At 37.3% G+C, this 12,161-nt stretch overlaps 1 protein-coding gene across 1 annotated transcript in view; it reads left to right on the top strand.

The window, feature by feature from the left end:
- Positions 1 to 11,930, top strand: part of CLVS2 (clavesin 2) — a 60,428-nt gene extending 48,498 nt beyond the window's left edge. The window contains exon 5 of the mRNA XM_064649633.1: positions 3,536 to 11,930. Within this exon, the coding sequence (XP_064505703.1) occupies positions 3,536 to 3,623 (88 nt within the window). The 3' untranslated portion in view covers positions 3,624 to 11,930. The remainder of the gene's footprint in view (positions 1 to 3,535) is intronic.
- Positions 11,931 to 12,161: the final 231 nt, after the last annotated feature.

Raw genomic sequence — 12,161 nt, 5'->3', positions numbered from 1 at the left:
CTTCAGTGTAACCTTCAAACTGACATTCTTTCAGTCTGGATGAGCTGACACAGTAGGTTACCTACTGCAGAAAAATAAGAATGTTGAAATCTGTATCTACATAATATTAAGCTGAAATTTCTTCACCTTCTTTGCATTCTTTCGCAATTAGCATGCCTCCAGCACCTGCTGGAATCCTCATTCCCTGGCATTACATATAAAAAATACTAAGTAGACTTACTGCACTAGTGCCAAGTAGTAAGATGGACAGAAAGTCCCAGAACTTTGGTGTATTAAATGCACAGATTGTGTAAAATACTAATAGAAAAATTAAGATAAAATAGATAAACTATTTCATTAACAATTAAATTTAACTTGAGTTCAGCACCTGATATGTTGTCTCTCTCAGTTTGAAACCACAGTCACTATGGTATGTTAGTGCAGAATAAGATTTTTAACATATAAAAACCATGACAGTAAGTCAGTGAAAAGTGCTGAACTTAGAGCAAATTTCATAAGTGTCTGGCAGATCTCCAACAATCACCTTGTTTAATTTGGCTTGCCATTTTAAAATTAGTTTACTGCTCTGAAACAATGTTCTTCTTAAACCAAAATCCTACTGAGAATTCATTTCTTTCTTACTCATTTTTACCCCATTATATATTTTTTACCCCACTAACATTACTCCAGATCTGCTTGAAGTTGTGGTGAATTGGATGACCTCACCTTGAAAGGAAAGTTGATTGTGGGGAGTGTCACTGAAAACCAGGAAAAAAGCTCTCCAACCAATTTTCTAGATTAGAAAGCTGATATTACTTTATAAACAGTGCTCGGTGCACGGAGATTGCTCCTCAAAGCATGCATCTGCAGCAACCTAACAGACATGGGTATATTCATGCAACTAATATATATTAGTCACATTTTTATTGCATATTCATTACATTCCTGAATAAATGCATATATGCTAATTATTCCTGTGGACTTACTTGGCTATGGTTTCAGATCTTCTGGTGAATCTTTTCTCCTTGAGAGTATCTCAAATACGTGGCCAGGTCATAATGTACTTCTCTTATCATTCTTTGCTCTAACACACAATCCTTGTTCTCAAAACTAAGACATCTGGTAGTATATATTAATCAGTGATGTGGGTAAATAAGGAAGCAGTAGCTGGCATAAGACTATTAGTCACAGATGTAGAGATCAAACATTGTTTACTAAAGTTAAAAGGATTTTCCAACATCTTCCCCCACTCCTGCATAGACTCCTTTCTTAAAAAATATAACTTGTTTGGTAACAGGAGGGTGGTGGAGATAAGGAGGAATGAATCCCATCTGTAGCACAGACCTCTGGGGAGAACATGTTGATATCAAGTGGCACCATTACAGCTGTTTCAGCAGACAGGTTTAGCATGTGGCTGTGCTCACCTGTGGCTGTCATGGCTGATGCACCCAGCTGGAAACTGCATCCTCTTCTCACCTAACCCTACAAGGAAAATGTCTCTGTTGATAAACTTTGCAGAGTATCTGTGGTTTGGTTCCTCACCTCTGCAATGGGACTGTGTAGTATAATTCTGCCCTGCTGTGTTTTCCTAGAATTTATTCAGTAATGTTTTTAAAGTTATTTGGGAGCTATAGATAGAATAGGGGTACTATAGACTTACACAAATGTTTTTTCCTTTTACATACGTTCATTTGTGAATTGCTGCTGAATGGAATGAAACTTCAGTAAGTTTCTATTTAAAACCGAATAAAACCTATTTCTCCTTCAAGGCATTTAGGCACCTGAGCTTACAAACCATAGATCAGGATTTGTGTAGTTCAATTTTCACACCTGCCTTGGCACTGGGGACTTTGGAGTCCCTGGAAATTTATGGCCAAAGCTCCCTTACTGGGAATTTGAGACCAGGTTTGCAGCCATTCCAGTTCCCCTTCAGTTCCCCGGATGAGAAGTGGAAACCCTGGCTGCTCAGTCATTGGCAGTTGAGGAAAAGGCTCAGTTTTATTCCTTATATTCAGTTGGCAATCCTTTGAAATTAATATGCTTCCGCAGCAATTTTTATCATGATGAACTGGATTTTCCATGAGTGCAACTTCCCACCAGCAAATTTTCAATCAGCTTTGCATTGGCACGGTACATTGTGAAGATTTTAAAAAAGTATTTTAAATTCAGTGGTTTTGTTTTCTGCCTGAGGAAGTGACTAGCGTTCAGGATGAGTGTTATTGTACAGTTTTAATTAAAATTTTTTAAAGTACGCTTATCACAAGAGAGACTGTCATATTTTAAAACTAATTTTCTTGATTTTAGCATTAGTAGGAGATTGTGATAAATATTATTAGAAAATATCCTTGTTTTTACACTTTTCACCTAGGTTTTAGATGTTTTTTCTTGTGTTTTTGTAAGCTTTCTTCAGGTTTTTTGAGAAAGTCAGATTGTCTCCTGCTATCAGCCTCATTCATTGGTTTCATTGATGATGCCAGTTTATAAGAGTGGAGGATTGACTCTGTATGTTTATCTTAGGAGAGTTGAGAATTTATAAAGGTTTTTCTTTGCACTGTAGCTCTCCAAATGGGCAAATTTTTAGCAATGCTGCAGGCACCGTGTGCTTCCACTGATCAAAAATAGATGCCTGCATTGTAGAGATGTATACACGCTCTTTAGCCATCTCAAATCTTCTTTACAGAAAGGAAGAGAAATGGGCATTTCCTGCATGAGATTCATCTCACTGAAGGAAACATTTGACAAGAGTTGCTTTTACTGTACCCCGGAAGTGATTCTGATTTTTGACAAACTGAGACATAGCTGATGTGAGACCCCCATCTTAACACTTCAGACTTTGTTTTTAATGGAGCATTTTGACTTTGCTAGAGGCTGGGTTTTCCTCTTTGTCTGTCACATATGGCTGTTGCAGGGTACCAGTTATGCTTCTATGCTGGATCAGAGAACCTGGAGAAATTTTACAATCATCACTGAATTTGCCCTTATCATCCTTCCCTGCCCTGTTTAGTTGAGTGGGTGAGTTTGACAAATTTGTCCACTGTTCCAGAAATACTGCTAGCCATGGCAGTATTTCCTAGAGCTGACTTAGTATCTTGCACTGTTGAATTTAAGTGCTGTTCAGAAAAGGAGCGACTTGTGCTTCCAGCTAACACATCCCACTAGCTGCAGTGTGCCATTACCCAGCTGGGTGGCTTCTTTACCAGTCCGGTGCCATATAACCTTCTGGAGAGAGGGTCAGTACTTAAGTCAGTACAAAGAGTAGCTTAGTTTGCTCTTCTGTGCTGAGGATGCACCCTGCTTCACAATTTCACTGAAGAAGACAAGATCCGCTTTATTCCACCTTTTTCTCCTATATTCACAAATCAGCACGGAGCCCTTTAAGGCCATGTTATCCCTCCATGAGCGTATTTCCTGACCATTTGCAGTGATTAGGTGCTTGGGTAATGCTATACCATTATTTTTAAGCCCTGACAGACATTAAATAAACAAAAGAAAGCTGAGGTTTACCCTCATTTGTCGTGATCTAGAAATGTCAAATAAACATGTTGTCCCTCTGCAGGTCTCAGTCAGTTGTGGATCCTGGGGTGCTGAAACGCATGGATAAGAATGAGGAAGAAAACATGCAGCCTTTGCTTTCACTTGACTAACAGTTTTTGAGCATCGGACGGACGTGAACTGAGGTGGAAGGCACTGCCTCTCAGCAACAAGCAAACCATTGGGAGTGTAACAGCTGGAATCCTATTTACTTATGTTAATGTAGCATAATGGCAGCAGGTTTTACTATTCTGCCTGAATTCTGGATGCCCTTGGGTGAAACAGAAGAGGAGAAAAAAAGAAAATAAAATGAAAGGAAAAAAAAAAAGAGGAAACAATAATTTATTCTGTAAGTGCCAACTTGTTTGTAAATACAATATAATCCTCAAATTTGACTTTGTAAGTTATGGCAAACAAGTGCTATGGAAATGAGTGACTATTAAATATGTCAGTGAAGTGCACCATAAAAAAAGAGAAGAAAACATGTGTTCTCTCTTACATACACACACACAGAAATATATACTGGACAAAGAAAAATATCAAAGCCAATTAAATGTTGTCCTTCTAATAGGAAGCCAATGAGCACATTGACTACTGTTTTCTTTTTCTGCCATGCTCGTGTAACTGTGCAAAGATAAAGAGGGAATATAAGAACTTGGGAGATTCTGTTGAATGTTTCCTAACTCTAGGAATTGGTTTCCCAAATAATGTTGTGATTTAGGATTGTGATACAGCAAAAACCATGTAACATTGTGAAAAAGATAACAGATGAACTGGAACCAACGCTTTGACAGCTTTGTTGTTTAGCTGTATGGATCTCTGAGGTTTCTTCCTTAACTTTTCATTTACGCAAGTAACCTGGTTTGTTGCCGTAATCTGGGTGTTGTAATATGGGACACATTGGAGTTACTTCTCTTGCATTTTGGGTGCATGTCAACAATTTTTCCAGAACTCTGTTCTGCCTTGGAATGAGACATTAGTCCTCTAAATACAGTGTGATAACCAGTATCTGAAAGTAAAGCCTGGCAGCAGAGGTTAAAAGGTAATCACTGAATCCTGTGTACTGGGAGACTGGATACATATATATATTTTTACCAATCTCTGACAAGCATACAAGGTGACATTGTTAGATAAGTATATTTCATTGAAGGTTTATACAAGAAATACCTATTCAATGTACTTAGATATATTATAGATTGTATATTGAGACAATGTCATTATTAATATAGTAAAACTTACCATAGAACAACAGCATCCCACTCCAAGCAAGGATTAATATGAATAAGTTGTAGTCAAACATCTCAGCCTATGTGTTTAGGACACCTTTGTTTTTGTTGTAGTGTAACTGTATATATTGAACATGTGCCATAATAGAGAAATACATTTTACCTCAAAAGGTCAACAGGTTTCACTAGGGATTGGGTAAATCAGCTGAAATGCATGGACTGTGTCATCTTTGTGTGCTGGTTAATGTGTATGTAGCCCATGGTAAGCTGAGGCAAGAATGTAGTTTCTTATTAGGACTTTACAGTCAGAGTGGGAAGACACACAGGGTGCCCAGCAAGACATCTGAATAGTTAGAGGTATTATAAGAGCATGTTCAGGCAGTGCAAGGATTAGCTAAGGAAACAGTGACAGTGGAGGTGGTAGCTCACAGCAACCCTGCCTCCCAAGCCACCGGAGTTTAAAGAATTTCTTCCATTACTTCAGTGATCACTGAAGTTTCAAAGTCACTGGTTGTAGGTCACCTCTCCTTGCCCAGGATGATTAAAACTGTAAGATTTAGTAGGCTGAGATGAGTTAAAAACAGAGTGAAATCTTGACAGGGTGTCATCTAGAGTTTGGCTGTAACTCCTGTGGTGGCAGCTTTGCTTTTCTCAGGGCTGAGGTAGCCCTGATTCTTCCAGCATCACCCTTGATTAGCCCAGACAACACACAGATAAAGCTTTCCTACTTTGCAGTTCGTTAGCAACGCTGATAAATATTGTATGCCCTAACATGCCATCACATTGCAGGAACTTGTCTGAACAAGTTACTGCCTTTCTGCTTTCTGCTCTCCTAATTCTATTTTCATGATACGTGTTATGAAATGCAAAGAGAAAAGATATGAAGCCTGAACGTCTTATCAGTCTGTCCTACAGGTTGTCAGTAGTAGAAAGTGTTGTAATACTACTTCTATGGTTTGAGAGACTTGAAAAAATGATCAATCCTTATATACTATTTTGTTCAGTCCTGTTTTTCTCATTCCTTGTAACATCATGCTGGATAAGTGAGATGTGTATCCAGGATTTGCAAAAGTGCCATATTTGAATGTATGTTGTATATGCCCACACTTCTGGTTAGTAGAATAGCATATTGCCATTGATCTGATTTTTAAATCCTTATCAGATAAAACTATAACATCAGTAGAAGTTTTATCCTTTTAAGGGCTTCAGGATTTAGTCAGTATTCCACATGTATGCAAACTGTGACTCAGTGGTGATCAATATCTTCATGAATCCTTTTAGAAACATGGGCTAGACTTTGGTGTGAGACAGCAGAATGCTGGTTTCAGAGTACAGCAGCTGTTTGGTCAGAAATTGCAAATCTTCTCCACTGTATGGAGCTTAAAATTTGTTTTGAAGCTTATAAATTTGTTTTCTTTGTGAATCCTTTCTTTATGCACTTAAATGTAATTAATGTAATATTTTCTCATACCTGATTTCAACTTCAAGTTAATGAGTATTATTACATTCTTTCCAGAAAATACAAGTAGGATATATTATAATTTTGTGTAACTGGGACCTCATTTTTCACCATGAACAAAATTCCTTTTTCAGTGAGGTTCTCTCTGTTAAAGAGTTGGGCTACAGGTCTTCTTGGCCGCAGCTTTTATTTCACTGAAGCAAATTCTGACAGTGGTAATTGCAGTTGTGACTTTGGATAAGAATATGAAAATGGGTAAGAAAAATAAATATGCTTTACCCGTTGTCAGTATTCTTTGAAGGCATTTCTCTTTTACACATCAGGGTACATAAAGGGTAGATTTTCTTGTAGAAAATCTTTATAGGTAGGTCAATTTTTATTAGATTAAATTTGGACTGAAAACTTTTTCCAATCTTTGTTATCATAGAAATTGCTGTCTAATTTTTATAGCAGAATTGAAGTGCTAAAAAAAGAATTCAAATGCTTGGGAGTATTCCTCTTAATTTCTTACCTTTGTTGTGTATTAGGTAGAATAAAACCTTTTTGTAATTATGCATGCCGATATGCATATAAAAAAAATATCCTGCAATATGAGGAACTTAGTGGAAAAAGTGGGTACACTTGTCCAAGTAACTATGCCAAAAAAAAAAAAAAAAAAAAGGAAGGGAGAAAAAAAAGTGTAAAAATTGATAGTTTTGGGCCTTTGATAAGATCTAAAAGTATCGCCTTACATGATGTCTTTTCCAAGAAACAAATGTTAAAAAATATATGGAAAAGTTATGGAAACTTCCATGCCCAAAGCTTTCCTCTTGTAAAGAGATGTCAATAGTCTCTTGGCTTTATAGAGACAAGTAATCAGACCCACTAAGCTCCAACAACTACACAGAGTCCCAATAGCTATTCATTGTAAAATAGTTTGAGATGTCTTTACAGAAATGTAAATTTACTGTATAGCGTATTTAAAAAGATGTTTTGCACTCTACAAACATGCTATGCCTAGTCACAAAAGATATTTGTAGAGACATATGTAAATTGAACACAGAATTAAAGAAAATAGGCATAAAAGAGACCTCAAGAGGTCACTGATCTGTGGAGGAGTAGATTCACTTTAATGTCACTCTTAAAGAATTGTTTTAGCTCAGTACCTTTCATGGAATGCTCTTTGTATTATTTAATCACAGTCACAGCAAAGCCTAAGCACATCACCTGACAAAATTGTAACCTGACAGTATTCATGCCTTTTATTATTTTCCTGTTCTGTTGTGGAAATTAAAGTTTGTCAAACATCATAAGAACTACCATTTAGAATTACTTGGAAAACACTTTGCAATAAGCTTTGATCATATCCCTGTTATTATATTGTTTCTGTTATTATTGATGTATGTATTTGTCAAGTTTTTTGATAAAGTTATGTTTGAAAGAGGATACAAGAGAGGAAAAAAATCAATCAGGCTTCAGAATTTTGTTTAGAATATTAAAATGTGATTTTGGGGGGATGTTGATATTGGTTTTGATAATTTTTAATTGCCTATGGAGAAAGTTCTGCTGAGCTATCAACAGCATTGGGTACCAGGACAAATTTGGAAGATAAATATCATTGTGAAAGACAAGAGCAAAGGACTCAAAGGAACTGTACTGAAAGAACAATCAAATGACTGGCTGTATCAGGTCCTTCTAAAGGAAGGTATTTTGGAAGTAGCTTACAAGCATGGTGCTGAGAATAGTACTTTTGTCCACAAACTTCAAAGCACACTAAGAAATTGAGAAAATAATAGTTATCGCACTTTCTCAGGTAGCAAAACAGAAACACAGCAAGTTAGAGACATTTCTCAATGGAAGACGTTCCCATTGTTTTTCTATATGGCAAAGGTGACACTTCAATGACACTTCAAACTCTGTCTGGTTTTAACTGCAGGAGAGAAAATAATGTGTCCCTATTTTGTGTAAGAATGTCTGGTTGTTGATTCATTCATGCCTAGATCGTTTAGAACCTTTACCATGAGACCTTTGCAAACTGGGGATGATCTTCTTTCCTGTGGAGTTAAATCTGAATTAACATTTTGCTGAGGAAATGGCAAAAAGGGAGCATGTCCCCCACATTAAATGCCTTTCTTCTCTTTTTAATTGTTGGGAGGGAAAGTAATTTTGTCTGAAGACTACCCAAAGGAAATCGTGGCTCCTCGGTAAAGAATTCTGAACTTGGCCAGGGATGAAACAGGATACTTGTTTCTAATTAACTATACAGGGAACATCAGCATTTTATTTAGAGGCATGCTCAAGTGACCACAAATGAAAGTACAAGCCAGGTAGATAGGAATCCCACATCCTCTATTGCCTCGTAACTTTGAATGATCCTGTGTCAAGGGTCTGTATTTAGTAGATTGACTTGGACATTCCTTTCAGTCTGCATTTCAGCTTTCAGTTGTGTGGGAATTTTTTTCCTATCAGCTTTTGGGATCTTAATTTGTTTCCTTCATGTGGGTCTGTTGGCACAAAATGGCATTGACCCCTGTTGGATTGCACAATTTGCAAAGTGATTTTGCTGTTAAGAAATAACAACTTGTGCAATGCTGGGCAGTGGTGAAGTTCACACATGGGTCACGAGCTCCCAGTACATTGTCACTCCTTCTCCAGTGTTTTGTGCACGTGTAAACTGCTCTGATTGATGTGTGTTAGCTCTTGCATTATGTAAATTTAAAAAGAGAGAAAACAGAGAAGTTTCTGCAGTAAGTTCAAAATCTGAATTGGTGGTATCACTGTGGAATCCAAAAGGAGGGGGAGCATTGTACATAGGCAAAATGAAGAGCTCTCCAAGGAAAGATGCTGATAATTCCTTATGGTACACATGTTTTGTTAAAACATGGCCAAAGTATTTTGTCTACAAGGGTCGGTGGTCAGCCAGAACTGTTCTTTCTTCATCAGTTAGCATCAGTCATTTACAGCGAATCTTCTCTATTGTAGGTGTGACAAAGCTTCCTTTTGGTGTTAGCAGAGAATTCACTTCCAGATAATTGACATATCTGACAATTTGAAGCAGCCAAATGGCAGGGGTTAATTAGAATTTGTATTTGATATGAAAATGCTGCTGTGATTCCTTAAAGAGTCTGTCACATCATCAACACACAGCAGTGCCTAAAGGCAGGCATCTCAAATCAGATCCCTTGGTTAATAAAGATTTAAGGGGAGAAAAAAGCAAGGGAAGAGACAATGGAGGATGATAAAACACAATAATTAAAATAAAAAAACAGAAGTAAGCCAGCAGTGAAAAGGTGTATGAATGGGAAAGATAGTGTGATAGAACTTGTATTAACACTTCCAAGAAATGAATCAGTAGCCTATTGTGTGTCCAGCCTCTACATTATGAGCAGAGTTTCAGTTTCTCACATAGTGTGTGGCCATGTGTGGCCGTGATAGAGTTCCTTGAATCTTTAAAAAATGTTTGAGTTACTATGTGAAATGGCGGGTGCTTATGAACATGGTTTAATGAATCAGTGCACACCACCAGAGCCTTGCTTGGAGATGGGCCCCAGGAATATATGAAATGCTGTATCCTGCTTGGCTGAAGAAATCGTGGAGGGAGAGAAGGAAGGGAACCCTGTGGCTGTAAGGAAAGGTGGCAGGCCTATGGAGAAAATAAGATTGTGGAATTGGGAGTGAACTGATTGACCATTTTAATGGTAAGGGAGGCTTTCACCTGCTCAGTAATATGAGAGGACTTAGAAACCCCATGACACATCTGTCAGCAGAAAGGAGAGATAACATATTTCTCTCCCACACAAGCCCAGTTTCGATATTTTTAAACCTGATGCATATGGTAGACCTGAACTGCCTCTGCTGCTGCTGATTCTACAGTGACTGCCAGGATATGGGTATCATGTAGCATGCAGGAGCTGGAAAGCTAGTGTTCACCAACCTGTCCATAGGAACAGAAGGGAGGGATATATTCTGCAAGTCCCTACTGCAGAGAAAATTTTGTGGGAGAATTCAGCACTTGCTTGAATTAAAGCCTGTCTTGCCTTGACATCAGTATCAGCGCCTACTCTGTGTGGAAAGCTGTAAGTGGTGTGGGAATCTCCCCCACAAACCTCGGTGTCTCGTGCTAATTATGCAGCCTTCAAGCTATAGCTGGTGATCTGTGTCCTGTGTCTTTAAACAGTGCTGCTGGTGATGTTAATTGTAGCCATTAGTCACTCAGAGTGGAGATGATTTAAAGGAAACTGACAACTTTAAGCATTACACTTAATGCCTAAGAATATTAAATTGGTGATTGTTACAAATAATGCCTAAGATTATGATAACTTAAAGGGTTTCGGGGTTTGGTTCGGATTTAGTGTATAATCACTCTTCCTTAAATATGATTTTCCCTGATGTTTATGTGCATCTTTGATGCATCAATAGCAGAAGGAATTAAATAGTAGAAAATGTGATTCTAAAACTACAAATATATTCAGAGGGGCACATATAGAATACCTGACATTATTTAAAAAATTGTTTGCAGTTAACTAGTGTTCAACTTGAGAATAATGGCTCTTCTAAATCATTTGATTCTCTAGCTCTTTCACCCTGTGGACTGTTGTGTGAAATGTGTTCTAAAAAACATTTCCAGCTCTTCATCCCTTCTCCTACCCTCAACAACATGCTGTCTGCTGTATGTACTTTATTCTATGAATAACTGAAGAAAACTATAAAAAAAACCCCAACACATTTATAATCTGCAGACTAGATCTTGAGGACCAGTATTTTAAATATTTCCCTTGTACAAATCTCTGGTAACAGCATGAAATGGAAAATGAGAGCAAAGGCCGATTTCATCATAGAGGAATATAAAGAGTCTGGCTAGGGATCTGCACAGGTGTAGATAGACAGTCCTCTGAGATAGCTCTTGTGATGTAAGATGTTACTTTCCCCAGACTGTTAGTTGTCACTCTTCAGGTAGATCCTACTGCCCCAAAATTTAAGCAATAGCAGATTATAGAAGTATGCCTGTCCCAATGAAGGCTGTGCACAAATCATGCTAACTGTTGATTCTACACTCATGCAAGTGCAAAAGCACTCACATAATCTATCAATACAACTCTGTTATGAGAATAATGATTAATAGATAGTCATGGCGACATTTAAAATTGCTAAATTGGCAATCTGTGCCTTAAGGCTCTTGTGATCTGTAGTACTTGCATAAAAGTAATGATCGAATAATTTTTTGGGTTTGTTTGTTTGTTTTGCATGCAACAATCTGCTCTGGAGCCTTATGGAAAATACTATAGCACCAAATCAAAATTCAAAACTAAATAACAGGAGTAGTTTGCAAACAGTGCTTGTATCCTCAGGATAAAATTCGTTTGTTTGTTTCTCAGTTTAGTACTGTTAGGACTCAGGGGGTCTGAGATTTGTAAAGCCAGGACAAGTTTATTAATCATGTTCTTTCTCTGTAAAGTTTCAATAACTACTCTCTTTTCACAAATTGTTGTCAGTTTGAATTTTATTCTTGGACCTAGTGAAATGGTTACTTTTGGTCTGTTGTGTTCCAACCTAAAATCTGAAGATAAAGCAACTTTGTGAAACATGTCACTCTTTATATTGTGTATTTAAATATCATCAGTTCTCTGTGATCAATAGGCTGCTTTGGAAAGTACTACTACTTTAAATCATCATTGGTTATTGAGGAAGAATGACATCCTGTTAAATAAAATATGACCAAATGAAAATTAAAATACATATATATTTTTGTGTTTGTACATGAGAGTGTTTGTGTGGCTTCCTTGTGCTCATATATATATGGAAGACATTTTACTTCGATGAACTGCACTTGATTTTTATCAAGGCATTGAAAGAAAAATAACTGAGTGGTATGTCAGCATGTAAGTCTAGTAACCCTGAATAATGTCTCTTTTCACCCAGCAGTAAGTTAGAGAGCTAACATATTTCACAGTTACAGTACTGTTGTGAACTTTCACTTCTTGGAAGTG

This window comes from Pseudopipra pipra, chromosome 3 (assembly GCF_036250125.1).
Source record: "Pseudopipra pipra isolate bDixPip1 chromosome 3, bDixPip1.hap1, whole genome shotgun sequence".
NCBI lineage: Eukaryota > Metazoa > Chordata > Aves > Passeriformes > Pipridae > Pseudopipra > Pseudopipra pipra.
The sequence above is the reverse complement of the archived record's forward strand: the minus strand, read 5'-3'. Positions and strand labels throughout refer to the sequence as shown.